The sequence below is a fragment of the Pyrus communis genome, chromosome 15 (assembly GCF_963583255.1).
Source record: "Pyrus communis chromosome 15, drPyrComm1.1, whole genome shotgun sequence".
Lineage (NCBI taxonomy): Eukaryota > Viridiplantae > Streptophyta > Magnoliopsida > Rosales > Rosaceae > Pyrus > Pyrus communis.
The window spans coordinates 21457143-21474779 of NC_084817.1; the positions used below are offsets into that span (position 1 = coordinate 21457143).

At 36.4% G+C, this 17637-nt stretch overlaps 2 protein-coding genes across 3 annotated transcripts; one reads left to right on the plus strand and one right to left on the minus strand.

Annotated features, from left to right (window-relative positions):
* The first annotated feature begins 9521 nt into the window (after nt 1-9521).
* On the plus strand, nt 9522-15259 carry LOC137717748 (inositol-tetrakisphosphate 1-kinase 3-like). 2 transcript variants are annotated; one of them, XM_068457211.1, is made up of 10 exons: nt 9522-9833; nt 10534-10615; nt 10800-10832; nt 13066-13186; nt 13354-13446; nt 13617-13736; nt 13836-14012; nt 14359-14414; nt 14502-14586; nt 14729-15259. In XM_068457211.1, exons 1-10 carry the CDS (start codon nt 9664-9666, stop codon nt 14815-14817), a joined length of 1026 nt encoding a protein of 341 aa, XP_068313312.1. In that variant the 5' UTR covers nt 9522-9663; the 3' UTR covers nt 14818-15259. The 2 variants fall into 2 exon arrangements, with proteins under 2 accessions (XP_068313312.1, XP_068313314.1); XM_068457213.1 differs by lacking the exons at nt 9522-9833; nt 10534-10615 and adding an exon at nt 11046-11433.
* Nucleotides 15260-16534: 1275 nt separating this feature from the next.
* LOC137718193 (large ribosomal subunit protein cL38) lies at nt 16535-17065 on the minus strand. The gene has a single exon (XM_068457694.1). The coding sequence runs from the start codon at nt 17006-17008 to the stop codon at nt 16649-16651; it is 360 nt and encodes a 119-aa protein (XP_068313795.1). The 5' UTR covers nt 17009-17065; the 3' UTR covers nt 16535-16648.
* Nucleotides 17066-17637: the final 572 nt, after the last annotated feature.

The following is a 17637-nucleotide window of genomic DNA, read 5'->3' on the forward strand; positions in this document are numbered from 1 at the left end:
AATTTTCTAGGTACGATTTTTCAAATCTAAATAAAGTAGGTTTTACGTAAAGAAGATTTGGCTCAGCATGTTCTATTCTATACAGGTAGGAGAAGAGCCCAACTTGGTATTCTTAAAAAAAAAAAAAATGAACATAGAGAAATCAAAACCAAGTCAAAATGATACGAGTCAACTCCATCTTCTTGTGTTAGAGATCTTGCCATTTCTATAGAAACTAGATTACATCTCTTTTCCATTTCCATTCAAGAGTTCTTATATGTTTTCACGCCCATTTGAGATTCCCAAAAATGGACAACTTCCAACGGTATCTCTTTAGGTTTTTTTATGATACGTGAATACTGAACGCTTAAAAATAAAATTCCACAAAGGTCCTTGTACTCGTCACCAACTAGCTATGTGTGAATGGGCTATACATGCACACCCTACCATGAAGTGCTACTCATAATAATTCACCATAAGTGGAATCCTCTCAAGCAACAGAGCTATCATCATCTCTCTTTTGTTGGAAGATCCAACAACCAGAAAAACCCATAAAAAATAAAAATAAAACAAATTAATTCATCATCTATTGGACTCTTAAGTTGACTTTAAGGTAAGTACAGTTTTACCACACAATGCCATACATGCACACATCTGACCAGTGAGCAGTTACATCCACTAAAATCAAATCATCGCCACTCCATTTTTGTCCAACAAAAAAAATATCTTTCATCAAATAAATGTCAACATTACATGAAATGAGTTCTCATAAAGACGAAAAACAAACCAAAGTCTAACACGGCAACATAAACAACCGGCGCAACGAACAAAATCCGCACAAATGAATACAAAATCCATGTGATCACAATTAAGATTAATCACTACTCAAGCCCAAACAACCCAAAATCATGCCCCTATCACTTCGTTAGTGTGCTAGAAACACTACCCATTATACCAAACATCATATACAAGTGATTCATGTACCAAATTATATTTGCGGCACATTAAAAATTTTCTTCATCACTTGGGCTACATGTTTTCAATGCAATTTGCATTTTGTTACCCCCCACGGCCCACCACCACCCCTAAAGAGTTGGAAAAATGTTTCAACCCCATTGGCTTAGTACCGCAACTTTTCTCGGCTCCACTATTAGGGCAGTGCTCCTATTTTCTTGGTGCATGATCTTGCAGGAGGTAGTGCCAAAGAAAGAAAAAGAAAGTATGGAAAAAGTAAAACTAGAGGTGTAAGATTGGTGGTTTATGCCGCTTAGTACTATGATTTAGCGATATTCCTCTTCATTTGTAAGTGAGAGGTTTTAAATTTGGTTCTCGCCAAAGACAAATTTGAATCACATTATTGCTAGCCTATTGTGAGGCTTAACCCACCCATTTTCTCTTAGTATAGATAATATCGTTTGTTTAGAAAAGAAAAAGAAAAAGATTGATGGTTCATGGAATCATCACCACATCCACTTTTAAACAAAAGATTGGTGGTTCATGGAATCATCACCACATCCACTTCTCCCATATATGAATACTTTAGGTGAATGAAATGAATTAGACTTTTGTCTTGTTCCTATAAAGTGGATGTGATGATACACTTTTCTCAAAAAAGTAAATTAGAGTAATAATCTCTCAACTTTAACCTAATTAGAGTAATAGTCCATCAACTAAATATCTATTACTAATGGTCCATCAACTCATCAAAATGTGCAGCTATGGTCCTTTTTGTCAACTCCTTGAGAACTTTCGTCAAAATAAGTCACGTGTCATGCACGTGAGGCTGAATCAAGTGGCAAATATGAAAACTCAAATAAAAAAAATTGTAACAATGGTCCTCTTAACTTTAATACAACTGAAGAAATGGTCCTTCAACTTTAACCCAATTAGAGCAATGATACCTTTACTTTAACCCAATTCTAGCAATAGTCCTTTCAACATAATTCATTTTGACAGAATTCTAAGGGATTTGACGAAAATGACCATAGCTACACGTTTTGATGAGTTGATGGACAGTAATGGATTTTTAGTTGAGGGACAATTGTTTCAATTGAATTAAAGTTGAAGGACCATTTCTACAATTTTGTCACATCCCAGCCCGGACCCCCACGACATCCCGACTCCATCGTAGCACGATATTGTTCGCTTTGGGCCCCACCACGCCCTCACGATTTTGTTTCTGGGAACTCATACGAGAACTTCCCAGTGGGTCACCCATCCTGGGATTGCTCTCACGCGAACTCGCTTAACTTCAGAGTTCTTACAGAACCCGAAACCAATGAGCTCCCAAAAAGCCTCATGCTAGGTAGAGATGAGAATATACATATAAGGCTTACATGATCCACTCCCCTGGACGATGTGGATGTTACAATTCACCCCCTTAGGGGCCCAACGTCCTTATCGACACACATCTGACCAGGGATTGACTTGTTCGCTTTGGGCCCCAGTCACGCCCTCACGGTTTTATCCTGCCTCGGGCCTCAACCACATCTCGGGCTCGACTCCATCGTAGTACGATATTATCCGCTTTGGGCCCCCACCACGCCCTCACGGTTTTGTTTCTGGGAACTCACACGAGAACTTCCTAGTGGGTCACCCATCCTGGAATTGCTCCCGCGCGAACTCGCTTAACTTCAGAGTTCCTATGGAACCCGAAGCTAGTGAGCTCCCAAAAGGCCTCGTGCTAGGTAGAGATGGGAATATACATAAAAAGCTTATAGGATTCACTCCTCTGAGCGATGTGGGATGTTACAATTTACTCCATAGAAAACTAAAAAACTTGCAATCAGAGTATTTACTTTTACACTTGAAATTTTAGATCAGATTTGATGTTTATTTTTGCAATCTAAATAGTTAAGAATATTTACAAATACATATCGAACATTGGGTAATCCTAGTGTAAAGGTCTAAGTTTTGTAATAGCAATAGAGTGTGAAGTGTGCAAAAAATTTCAGTTTATTCATTGAGGCATTTTGTCGAACACTTGATAGGTTTGTTGTCGTCAATCGAATATTGTTGTGCACATGTCAACATATATTGACATATGTAGAAGCAATTTAATGAGTGTTATTGATAGGATTTGTCAAGTACTCTCGACATTACATGCCGAGTGCTTCCGAGAAATGCCTCCTTGAAGCCTATCATGCATTTCATCAAATATTTGATGGCCCAAAATGGACCCATACCATGCACACATTTGAAGAGTCCTAAAAAAACATCCACATATATATTTCTCAAACTCCAAATAATCCTCGTACCACATTGATCTCAATGTATATCTACCAAAAATCTTAGGTAGATTCTCTCTCTCCACTATTTGCTTTACACAAAAAAATGTGTGCCAGCATTTGGCGACTAGGATTCATTTTTTATATGAATTACAGGAAGTCATTCACACATTTTTTTTAATCTTTTGCACACTCTCTTAATTATGTTGTTATTCGTCTTTACTTTGTTTAATCCAATGACACACACACACATACATACATACATATATATATATATATATATATATATATATATATATATATATAAGAAATAGAAAGGGACGTGTATAATGATCATATTTTTGTATTAGATTATCATATCTGATATGGCAAATGATGTTTATATGTCATATCAATTAATAAAAATGATGTTAATTTTATGCATCACCTTCAACATAAAATAATACATTAATGTGGTTTAAGAATACGATCTCCTTATCATTACTCAAGGATATATAATTATATATATTAGGAATAAATTCTGACGTTACATGACCGACAGAGGTATATTTTCTGGCATGTTGTATTTTTCATGTGACTGAAGATTTATAGTTTCCAATTCTTATCACTATTTTTGACTTTTATATGCATGAAAATTACATTTAAAACATGACAATAAACTCCAATTATTAAAAATGATATTATAACCAGTCACTTACATGTCTTGGATTTGTGGAACATCGATATATACATTTATATACATATATTAGTTTGATCCATATTTGTATAGTTTAGTTAGTGACAGATAAAGCATTTGTAGCATTAATTGATACGCAACATTGAAATTACACCGAATAAAGTTTGCTATAAAACCTGGAGTGTACGTACAAATAATTTTAGTGCTGTTGCAGTGAAGATTTATGTTGTTTTGACGCAGATAAATATCATCATAGTTGAGAACAGTAATATGTGTCGTTGTAACCATATTATCAGAGAATGACTTAAATGAAACACGTTCACCTTTCCGTGGCGTTCTGCTCCAATAAAATCATGTCACTTAGAGAAATATAACACTACTGTAATAAGGCCATGACGTAACCGTAAGCTCATTTGGTGCATGTTGCTTTCCAGATTTGGTGCATGTTGCTTTCCAGATTAATGCATGCTTATATGCGAATTCCAAACAATGAAATTACGAGAGACAAATGCAAAGTGGGAGACAGATGAGAGAGCGTCGAAAATTCTGAGAGAAAGAAAGAAACAAGCGTGATATGTACATATATCGCCATTAACCCAAAAGCTTTTGTCCTCTTCACGTGAAGTTGGAACTACATTTCAAGTAATTTACAAGTCATGTCCACGACAAAATTTATATTCCAAAACATGTACTGCGTTCTAAGGACGAGGATAGTGACAAAACATGCAGATAATCATGGAGCCAACGAGGTCCACTGGGGTAGATGTTCTCACTCAAGTAATTTGTTCGTTAAACTGTTGACTATAGTTATATATATTTACATTCGTTATTTTTGAAGAAAATATATGTATTCCAAGTATAAGGATATGATTAGATTGATAGGAACTTGTTTGACAGGACTTGTAACTTAACCCACTCTATTATGGCTATCATGTCCAATCTTATTCATCTCACATTTGACACAACAAACAACACTTAAATCTAGTTTAATTGATGACAACCTATTTCGTCCAACCTACCAAATGAAGCCTTGTAGCATACACAATCCGTGCACCTCCTGTCGACCAGCAAGCAAGACACGAATTAGTTAACTCTATAAGAACAATTATTAAACTGCATACACGCCTATGTTTATAATATTTAGTTTACTCAAGTAATCTTTGAAAGGAAAACTAATGAAAAGGGTTTGAAAATTTTGAGTTTTAACAATAAGGACAAAATAAAGGGTAAAATGAATAGTACCATGATTAACTTTTTAGTATAAAATGTAGTTTTTCGTTAAAATGAACAGTACCGCAAGTTTTTCGATAAAACTCTCATATTTTGATTTTTCAATATGATCTAATTGTTGAGACAATTGAAAACGGGGACGACAACTCGAAACGTCACACATCCGTCGCCTACCGTGAATTGCTGTGGTCATTAGTGTTTTCTTCTTTAACATACTGCATATGGTCCGCAAAACTTTTCCATGTCCCTCTTAATATAAATTAATGTAAAACATCGGTTCTACTAAAAAAAAAAAAAATGTAGGCATAACTTTTGACAAATCTGTTTCCACAAAAATAAATAATGGTTGAGGAAGAGCATGCATGGTTTTGGTCGGCCACTGAGGAACACGAATGCAGTGATAAATCTTTGTCATTCAAATGAAAACAAATAGTAGCGAACAGCTTGCCATTGCTTAATTAATCCACACCATGTATAGATAAGATTATTCATCAGAGGCTCTCAGACCCATCTGGACCTAATTTAATATAAAAAATTAATTTGGTCGATCAATCTTTATAATCTTTAAAAAATTAAAAAATTAAAAAATTTAATTTGGTCGATCAATCGTTGTCAGCTAACTTTCTGAAGTTCGGTAATTTCAATGGATAATTTGGTGCTGTTTTTTTTAACGTTGGAGTTGTCCTTCATATATGCTTTTCAAATGCTTCATAAAATACCTTAAAGAGGAGTTACAGTTCTTATTATTTTTAAAAACAAATATCAACTTGGACGTTATATTCTTGATATGTATTCAAGTATGAATTTTCTCAGTTCAAAAGAATTAGTATTCTTGCAAAGAAAAAATGGCAGAGTGGGGAGGAACATAGTATATAATCATGTGTATTCTCTAATTATATTGGTTTTGATTCTATCGATTGCTACTGCTTCAGCAGAGAGAGTTGTTTCCACTATGAATATTGTGAAAAACTCATTGCGTAACCGAATGGAAGATAAATGAGTGAGTGATATCATGATGCTTTATATAGAGAGTGTTTTTTCTTTCATTAAATAATGAAGCTATAATGTAGCGTTTTCAAAATATGAAAATATGTCCTAGATAATTATAACTTATATTGTTATTTGTTCTATAAATTAAGAATGATGGAATTATGTCTTAATTTAAGGTTATTATATGTCTAAGAAATGTTTGTGAATGTCTAAGAAATGTATGTGAATCTAAGAAATGTTTGTGAATTTTATACGTGAAGCTTCAAATAATTTTTTCTGGATCCACCACTACTTTGAGTTAGACATGCCCAAATTAAGTGGGTTATCCTCACATTTTTTTTGCCTTTCACATACTCTTTTTAACTTTCGACTGCCGTATTGAATAAATCGATGAGGAATTACAATATTTTGAAGAATCTCTACAAGAGTGAAGGTGATCAATCTCGTTTTCTAATTCAAAAAGTCCGTTCCCTTTTGTTGCTACCTTGAAATATCGTCTCAAGATTTACTATTCATTTTTTCGTATTTTGCTTTTGGAATTTTAATTGGTTTCCTTTATATTTAATTATCTCGGTTTTTGTTCAAAAAAATAAAAAAATAAGAGTAAATGACAAAAAACTACCTCAACTATTGGTGCCACGATACTTTCATAACTCATCTTTTAAAATTGACAATGTCATACCTCATCTTACAAATTTATGCCAATGTCAGACATCCGTCAGTTTTTCTGTTAATTTTTCTGTTAAGTGCTGACGTGGCTAGAGACAAGACCCATTTTTTATTAAAAAGTTAATTAAATATTAAAAAATTAAAAAAAAACCAAAAACCAAAAATAACCCATCAACCCGAGTCTCCCCTCCCTAGATCCCCTTTTCTCCCACCCAACCCTCTCTCCCCTCCCTCTATCTCTGTCTCTCCCTTTCTTGCCTTTCTCTCTTCTCTTTCCCTGCAACCTGCATCCCTAAAATCCCAAAACCCCAAAACCTAGAAACCCTTCTCACCCGACCTGTAATGTTCCACCCTAACTTGCCCCTTCTGCAGGCCAGGGCACACTAGCACCAGCACCAGCGACCTCGCCACCTGCGACACAGCGCACATCCCCTTGGGGTTTGCGATCGTCTCAACGAAATAGCATCTCAACGATGCCGATTCCGCCTCCGTTGTTGAAGTCGCGGTGGAAGAGCTCGCAAAACGGGTAACAGTTGTAGATCCGGAACCTGTGGTCCGTCCCCACGGCGAAGCAGGCCTAGTATTGGTTAAAGTAGACGTGGAAGAGCGACGGAGGCGAGCGGGGCGCCAGAGGGGTAAACTCCGACGACAAGGAGGAGAAGGAATGTTGTTGTGGAGGTTGTGGCTAGAGTTAGGGTTTGGGGGCGATTGGGGGTCGTGGTTGTCATCGCTGGAGTCAATGACAGATGTAAGGTTGTTGTCGGTGGGATCGGAGAGGAAGGTTGGGGGAGTGACGAGTGGGAATGGTTTCTGGGTTTTGGGATTTTAGGGATGCAAGTTGCAGGGAGAGAGAAGAGAGAGAGGCGAGAGAGAGAGATAGAGGAGAGAGAGAAAAGGTTGGGTGGGAGAGAAGGGGATCTGGGGAAGGGGGACACGGGTTGATGGGTTTTTTTTGGTTTTTTTGTTTTTAATTTTTTAATAAAAAATAGGTCTCGTCTTTAGCCACGTCAGCACTTAATGGAGAAATTAACAGAAAAACTGACGGAGGTCTGACATTGGCACAAATTCGTAAGATGAGGTATGACATTGTCAATTTTAAGATGAAGTATAAAAGTGTCGTGACACCAATAGTTAAAGTAGTTTTTTATAATTTACCCAAAAAATAATCTTGGTTTTGAAAAAATTTAAAGTAGGGCAGTTTGGTAATTTTGAATTTCAAATGCTAATTCGGATCTAAATTTGAACTAGGCAAAGTAACCTTGAATTCATAAACGGCGTTGTCGTGGGCCGCCGCCACCATCTTAAAGTCCACGATCCGGACATAAAACAAATTTCCTTGGCTATCAAACATTTGGTGAATTTTAGAGAGACCGTGATAAAATCGGCCACTCGCGGAGTTTTTGGCGAGAATCTCACATACGATTAAGAAATGAAAGTTGCATCTTTTATCGTGATCTATTGGATTATGAAATTTGTTTCAACATTTATTGTGTTTCGAAAATCAAATTTTTTGTCACTGAATCACTCTGAGTGTCGTCGTGTGCGTCGATACATTGGTTCACGACATTGGCTTGTTTCAACGACTTAGTATTAAGATGGTTTTGCAAAATATGATTGTTGGGTTGAAAAATCATAATCGAGCACCGAACTATTTTGTGAGAAGTGACAATCCGATCGTTGCATCCTCGTGTAATTGAAATGGAATTTTTCTACTTATAACAGTTGGGTGTGATCCATAACAATCCACAAACAACTTGCATTTGGTGAATTCGTCTTGGATCCAATCTTCGTTTTAAAAAAACGCTAACTGCAGCTAAATTATTTAGTACTTATTAGTTTTAAAAACGAAAAATTTAATACAAGAAGGATAGCAAGGAATCTTAAATTTTCTCACTCACCAATCATTTTTGAGTTTTGTGTGCGAATATGTCGTCACTCAAAGTATGCTTCATGAGGCAATAGAGGTGTATTGAGCCTTTGTGCCTACTATGATTATCTAGATGATGTTGATGTACCCACATTTTTATATAGTCCTTATAACTAGTAACTAGTGGGAGTGCTCATTCTTTGCCGAATTATAAACACAAGTTTCTTTTTCATAAACAGTTTGGCCCATTAGAATTACATCTTACATTTCGAACGACATTAGGAAGAACGAACATAAGTTTGGTAAATGAAAAAAAAAAAAAAAAAATCTTAAAATCATAGGTTCAAAACAGCAGAAAGTATAAGCAGCTCTACACATGTTTCTCAAAAAACGCTTCTTTCATTGTAGACAAGTGAATAATACCGATTAATGAAACTTTTATATCCACAATACCATCTTATTTTTTTGTTTTTTGTTTTTTTGCTAAAGGCACTTTTAACATTATAATTTATCAAACACTTACATGCTTTTTATCATAGCCGTTCATTCTCACGGCGCAAAAGAAACAATTTTGAAAAAAAAAAACACACCAACCCAAAGTAGCCCTTACACGACATGAATATTTCGTAATGTAACACCTCGTGATAATGAAATAAATACACATAAAAATAAAATAAAAACACATGACTAAAATTTACACATCTTTATTTGATTGATACATAACGTTAACTCGGAAGATAAACCGGAAAGCGTGACCATTACAAAACGCGTGGGGTGGGGGCATCCAAATTCGGATTCACTTGGCACCGTAAGCAAATCATTTTACTTTTTTGGTCGGAAGCCAAATCTTATTTAAACTCCTATTTCCACATTTCGTTACACAATTTAGGCACATTACAAAACCATCGTCATCACCTTCACTTGTCTCTGTTCCTCTCTGCCTCTCTCGCTCTCTGTCGCATCAGACGCCATTAAACCTACCAGATCTTCAATACCCAGGAGTTAAATTTTGAAATTATCTTTCCATGGTGAGAGAAATGAGGGAGGAAATGCCGTACGGTATCGAAGAAGGTGGGAGGGAGGAAGAAGGTGGGTTCCCTAATACCAGTCATAAGAGATTGGTGGTGGTAGGTTACGCTCTTACCTCTAAGAAGATTAAGAGCTTTTTGCAGCCAAAGCTCGAAGGTTTAGCTAGGTAATTAATATCTGTTTGTGGACATTAATCACAATTTGATAATCTGAAAAACCCTTCTGTTTATGTTTTCTGATGTGCCCATGAGGATTGATTTGCGGACTGAATTTGTTGTGATGTGGGGTTTTTCCGATCTGGAATATCCCAGTCCCTACTGTCATTTTTGTTTGGCTGGCGAGAAAGTGAAAGAAAGTTGCGGAATCTTCTTTCTAACCATCAATTATTTCTCAACCAAGTCCTGAGATTTTTTATTTTTTATTCTTTAGGAGTTAAAGGCACGCAAAAGTTGTGTGCTTTTAAGTCATTTTCCAATGACCCATTTATTAAAAATGCAATCACGTTTGTAATCTGGGTTTAATCCAAAATATAAAATTGTAAATATGTTTTTATGACTATGCTAATCTGTGTTCATATGCATTTGCCAGAATTTGAATTTCTAACAAGATTCAAAATTTATGACTATGCTTTGTGTGACTTGGATGTGAACCAAGATTAGTGGTTGAATGTTAAATTTTCTTTTTCAATACTATTCAATTAGTGTGGATTTTTTTCCTTCTCTTAATTTCCTAGTGATGAATAGCTTTGATTCGGAGTTTCCGTGTTGGTGTTATGTCTCTGCGCTTTCAAGTAATGGTGATGTTGTTATGCAGTTTTTACTCAGGTGTTTCCTTACCAAGTGTAATATGTTGTTTGTTTAATGCAGAAACAAGGGGATATTGTTTGTTGCTATTGATCATAACAAGCCCCTTTCGGATCAAGGCCCTTTTGACATAGTGCTGCATAAGGTTAGGAAATTTCCTTTAAACAGTTGCTTATCTTGTTTGGTTCCAACCCGTACAACGAGGGATTTGGTAAAAGTCTTCTTCCCACTGTATTTATTTCACCATACATACCCACTATTGATTTTGGTCTGATAAATGTAGATGGTCAAGAGTAACTCAATACATTTTTATCGTTTCTCTCTTGCAGCTGTCTGGAAAAGAGTGGCGCCAGATTCTTGAGGTTGGTTTCTGTAAATTTCATCATTTTATAGCCTTAAGAACTTATATTCTGGACTGATTTGTCTTGAAACCACACTTGCTGCTTAAATTCATTATCCTCATCTTGTGCATGACATCATTTATACATTGCACGGGATCAAATAATCACCGACAGGTTGGTTGGCAACCAGAATGTTAATGCTTAGAACTTATTCCTGTCTGATGACACGTGCAGAGTGCTTCTCTTTCCTTCGTCATGAATTATGACTGTAGTTGAGGTCGAGGCCTCAAGCCAGCAAGTGATGATGTTTCTACTTCCATGGCCATCTAGCTGAGTTTTTCAGGTTTTCTAAGCCATTTTCTTGTGGAAGATTCGTGATTCTCTTCAATGGGTTCATGTTTTCAGGGTATAACTTACCCTCACTGTCAGCTGAATGGGAGTTAGCGAACTTGATGTGATGTTAGTGAATTTAGATTTGGTACACCTGCTATTGAGTGTCTAGGGCGCTATAAGTTCTAGGATAAGGTCTGCCCCTTCTTCAAAATCCTCTTTCGGATGCTGGTTGTGATGGCTGGTCCAACATTTGGGTGCATTTAGATTGCTGGCCATCGATTATACACTGGTAGGATTACAGCTGCAAACTTTCCTATATTGGCTGGATTGACGTTTTATTTTATAATTTGTAGTTGCTTGTGCCTATGGGAGAGTGTTAAGTAGTAGATTAAACAACGCAGTATGTTTGGTAATTGATTAAAATCTTGAACGACCTCAGCATGAACCATATACAAATTATATCGTGATTTCTGTTATTTTCTTTCCTTCCATGGCATGTAAACTACTTCTTTATTGTCTAGAAAAAATCCCTGACATGTAAAGGTCATGTGGAATGATGATTATGCAACTAGCACTTTGGACTAATCAGAATTATTATTATTTTGGTGGGCTCGATCATAGTCATTGTGATTGTGGGTAATGTGTCCGAAAGCATGGTTATGTTTTCTGGACAAATGTTGTGAGTGTCACTCAGTAACTACCTTTTGTTGTTTCTACTGCTAGTTTTCACTTATCAGATTTCCAGTCAGTAATCGATGATCTATGTTGTGTACAATTGACCCATTGTCAGCAGCCTGTATTAGGCTTATAGTTTTATGAAACTTCAGTTAACATGTAATTAACATTGTAAATCTTGTCATGCAGTACTTTAGTTCTTTCTCTATGTATCTTGGAAATTGTTTGGTTTTCTATCAGTATACTGAATTCTAATCTTCAGATCCAAAACACTGAGTTTTAATAGGAAGTGAATATTAACATGTCCAATGTGTCCCAAATAGGATTCTTTGGTTCTAAGACCTGTAATCAGTTACAGCAAACACAATTTATTCAATCTATCTGATATAAGATCAATTACTTTTTTCCTCTGCTTATGCCTGCTAGTATTTCAAAACCTTAATGAGGACATACTGTGTTCATCGTCAGTTACTTTAGGTTTGTACTACAACTTTAATAAGTTATTAAAAAAAGGGTTTAAGAAGGAATATTTTACGTCTGCCAAATGTTGGAAATTCTGGAGAAAGTTGATTGATCATTGTTTCCGTGTTAGACTACTGTATTTGACTATTTTCTTATTTATACATCTTTGCGATCAGTAACAATGATTTTTGTTCAGTTTTGCTTTGTGCTGAATAACTAGGGAAGGGGGTGCATAAATATATATATATCCACATTCAAGTTGTTTTCTGGAACAATAGTTTGCACAATCCAATGCTGTTTTAAGTGGACATTTCAAGTCCTTGTCAAATTTTTATTGTGTAATTACATTAACAATGGGACAATAAGGGTTCGATCTATTCTTTAAAACTGGACCAGAACGACTCTCGTCCCCCTTGTCATTTTTTATCCATGCACTGCACTGTCCTTGTATGCAAAAGACTCAAGTATTTATACATAACACTGTATTTTGTTTGCTTTCTTCTCCACTTATGTTCTATGTACGATTCATCATGCCCTAAGTTCATTTTTGTATTTGTAGAAATATGATATGGACTGGAATTATATGTTTGCTTTAAAGGTGATAGATAACATCTTTTGCAGAGTGTAGTTTTTTTTGTTTGTTTGTTTGTTTGATGGGTACTGTTACTGGAATTTGGTTCGATCGCTTTACTCTTTTAAATCATTATTGTTTTGTATTATTTGTTATGTACTTTGTAGAATTTGGGTTATACTCCCTTGACAACCCTTTTTCTTCCTTTTACAGGACTATAGGCAAACACACCCAGAAGTCACCATTCTTGATCCTCCTGATGCCATACAACATTTACACAATCGTCAATCCATGCTCCAGGCTGTTGCCGATTTGAACTTGTCTGATTCTTATGGTAACTTCTGTGCCTTTTGTTCAAATGTTGGATTACCTAAGAATAGTATTTTGCTTGAACTTTGGCTCACATGTTTTAGTCTGAGAGTCGGGTTAAATTATAAGCGTGGCAACTGAAATTTTGTCCTTAGTGATGCTAAAGGCAGTGGTATTGATGAATTCGTGCAGGCAAAGTTGGGGTTCCCAAACAGTTGGTTGTTAAGAAAGATGCATCATCCATCCCTGATGCTGTTGCAAATTTTGGGCTGAAACTACCCATTGGTATGCTTAATGTATTGTAGTAACTAGTTATAGTAAACTATCAGGACCATATGCTTACCTGTTGGTGGTGTTATATTACTTAAGTATTTTCTGTTAGGAGACATAAGTTCCATATCTGTAATTTTTTCTGGTCAGTCTTTTTTGATAAATGTACTGATTTTATGTTTCAGTTGCGAAGCCACTGGTCAATGATGGAAGTAAAAAGTCACATGAATTATCACTTGCTTACGATTGGTACTCTCTCCAAAAGCTTGACCCTCCTCTTGTTCTTCAGGAGTTTGTAAACCATGGTATGCAACTAAGATCTGTATAGTTTCTTATCATTATGTCCTGAATAGCAGCACACGCTCATACTAATTATTGAACTTTCGCTTCTTTCCTGGTTATAGGGGGTGTTCTTTTTAAAGTCTATATAGTTGGTGAAGCTATAAAAGTTGTCAGGCGTTTCTCTTTACCGGATGTTACCAAACGAGAGCTCTCCAAAACGGCTGGAGTATATCGTTTTCCGAGGGTTTCTTGTGCTGCAGCGTCAGCAGAAGATGCAGATCTGGACCCATGCATTGCTGGTGAGTTTTCCTGTCCAGGAATTCAGGTTCTTCCATTGCATGTTTACGAGTTTTGCATTTACTGGCTTTCAAACATAAACTTTGTGTTTTTTTTGCTGGATTTTGGACTCTTGAATATAATTTGGCATTGGTTAAAAAAAAACGAATTAAATTGGCTGGTCGTTGGTATTTGAAATTGAAGGGGTTGAGCCGGCAACTGAGGAATGAACAGTGAAATTCAACAATTTGTCTTTTATCTTTTTTGTTAGGCTCCAATTACTATAGCAGTGGTTTTGAAATTTCTATCTTGGCTGTGAAGTTTAAATGCAGGCCTCTCTAATACGTGTAATTACTATTTTTCTTGCAGAACTTCCTCCGCGACCATTACTTGAGAAACTTGCCAAGGAACTTCGCCGTCGACTGGTAACTCACACTTTTCAATGGTTTTATGCCATGGGCAGGTTGATGCATGGAAGTTGGAATTAATGAGTTTGTCCTGTCATTATATAGGGTCTGCGATTGTTCAACTTGGATATGATCCGAGAGCATGGGACCAGAGATCGGTTTTATGTCATTGACATTAACTACTTCCCAGGCAAGTGAATTATCTTTCTCAGTTATCATTTGACGGCTGACTGAGTTCAGCGTATTATTTACATCAGTATGTTGATTTTACCGATTGCACAAACAGAAGTCATTTGTATGGTTTATTTAACCGGCCTTGAATTTTTTTGCAGGGTATGGGAAAATGCCGGAATATGAGCACATATTCACGGACTTCCTCTTAAGCCTGGTGAAGGGGAAGCACAAAAAGAGATCTGGCTGAAAACTTTTCCATCGACTCTGCTTCAAGGTGACAGTCTTAACGCAGATAGCAAAGCACCTCAATAAGATTCTGCAGGGCAAGGTTCCGTCCCACGTACAGTGACTGGTGTGGATCCCTGCCGATGGCTGAAGGAGGATGGTTGTCCGTACATTCAAGCTGCTGACGGGAGATGTTCAGCCTGGAATAATGCTTCATGTACAGAGTTCTCATAAATCTAACGGCTCTGTTTGTTGGTTCGTTTTCTTCCTACTCGCTTGCGATGTTGGCAGGTAACGTAAGCAGCTGCTGATTACACAATCACATAATTTGTCGGGCTTTTTATGTAGGACGGGCATATGTCCCTGCGATGTATCAGTTTAATTTCGGATTAAATCTGCATTTTCATTTTTGAAGCTAATAAAGATCGAAAAGATGCAAATCTAGTATCTTTTCGTTTCTTTAACTGATCCCTTTTCTATTTCTTGAGAGTTTTGGCATGGTTGAGGCATGCCTTACGATGCACCATCGTTTCCATTAACGTAAACGAACTTTTAGAACACGAAAACCGCGGTGATTCGAGGGCTCGATTGTTTCTGTCGGTATCATCCGGGTTCCGGGTGTGCCTTATTATAGTCCGGTGATCAAATTGTGATCATGTTAGCTTGTGTGTTGGTTTCACACCAACAATCAAAGGGCTGGTTTGGTATTGTTATGTTTTGAAAAAAAACTGTTTATGCTGTGCTGTGAGAATAAGTAGCTGTGAAATAAAGCAGTAGAGTGTTTGGTAAACTTTTTTGTAAAAGTACTTTTGAAAAAAAAAAAAAACAGTATTATAATGTTTGATAAACTTTTATGTATAATAGATGTAAAAAAAAGTTGGTTTTTCAAAGTTGGGTTATACAGCTTTTTGTTTTTGGCTTTTTTTCACCTAAAACTATGAAAAAAAGTTGAATATGAATGTTTACCAAACATAAAAAAAGGCCCAACTTTTTTTTATAGCCATTTTTTTCAAAATCAACTCAGTACCAAATTAAGACAAAATCTACCTTACCTGTATCTCTATGCCTTGCGTCCATATCAAGAAATGAAAATCGTGTTAAGATTTTCAAGACTAACCAAAATTCTGTTGAATTTAGTAGATTGTGCTGATTTCGAGTTCGTATCAAGCAACTCGGACCCCCTGTTTGTATTAAATTCGTGTTTTACTATCGTGTCATCCTGAATTATCGTTATTTTATGGCCCGTTTGAACGGTGAAAATAAACTTGTAATTTTGACAAAAGTTAAGATTCTTTGAAAGCTAATTCTCTTGTTTGGATTACTAAGCAATGCAGATGGAGACTTGAGAGTTTTAAAATCATAAATCTGACGTTTAAATTTCAGCGATTAAAATATCGGTATTAGTAAAAATGTTGATATGCAATTTTGTGTAAATACCGACAGATAACAATATTGGTTGCTTTTGATAAAAATGATGAAAATTTAAAATAAAACTTTAATGAATACCAAACACTAGTTTAAACGAGATATAAAAATTCTCCTGATATTTAATGTTGAAAATATCGTCAATTTAGTCAAAATTTAAAGAATTTCTCTACTGTAAAGTGAGGCTTAGATTTCACTCCCCCTTCCATATCCTTCTCTGATTTTTTTCGATATTCCCCCATTTCTGCACTTGCATTTTGAAATCTAAAGATTCCTAATATCCAAACAAATGAGTACAAATTCTAATAATTCAATTTAAACAAGTAAATTTAAATTTAAATTAAACAAACAGAAAACAAACTTCAAATCTCCAAACTTAAATTAAACAAAACAGAGCATAATAACATGGATTAATTGAGGTAGAATGACTACTCAGTAGAGGAGGACTCTTCCGGAGAAGATGCAGAAGCAGAAGCAGCTTCGTCGGCACTAGAGAGCAAGGTCCACTCGGCAGGGAGAGGAGGGAGGGGAGCGTACACAGTGGGCTTGCGCTTAATGTCCCACGGCTGCGTTTTGCGCGGCCGAGTCTTCCGGTGGTGCGCAGTCGCCTTCTTCTGTGGCCTAGACGAGCACTCTATCACCAACCCACCACCACCGCCGCCGTTACCGGTGGTTGAGCCGCGCCATGGGGCCGAACTGGTCACACCAAACGAGGCCGTCGCAGATGGGTTCTTCACGGGCATACCCACCGCCACGAATTGAGACCCCAACACAGCTGAGACTGACATCTTCGCTTCGCTTAGGTTGCTCTTGCTTTGCTCCTCTGTTGGTTCGTTCGGGGATAACGTTGAGGATACCACATTTATCGTTATTTGTCTTGGACCTTGGTGTCGGCTTTTGGTGTTTAAATGGGCCTTTTGCTTTGGTCGTTGGGTCCAATTGAACAGTATGAGCAGCTACCTATCTGGCCCAACACATTAGTTTTGTTTCCTTGAGCGTAACGATAGCAATTTTGTTATCATTTAAGAAAAAGTATAAACTTCAAATACAACATCGTAGATTAAATTCGAAGGATCCTCACACAAAAAAGACTCTAAACAAAAAAAAAAGGTCAACTTGGCTAATCTAATGGCCACCAAGTTGCCATTTAGTACTACAGTTTATTTTCTCTTTATGTGTTAGTGAGAGGTCTTAAATTCGAACGGCGAATTTGAACCACACTTTTACTAACCCATTGTGAGGTACAGGTACACCCACAACCCTCAACCCTTAGTATAAATTATATCGTTTGTTAAAAAAATAAAAAAAAATAAAAAAAAGGCCACCAGAAGGTACTTAAATCAATGCATCACAGTTGAGCTATACTGAAGATTAATGAGATCAAAGAACACTTAAAAAGTCATACGTTTAAGGAAAG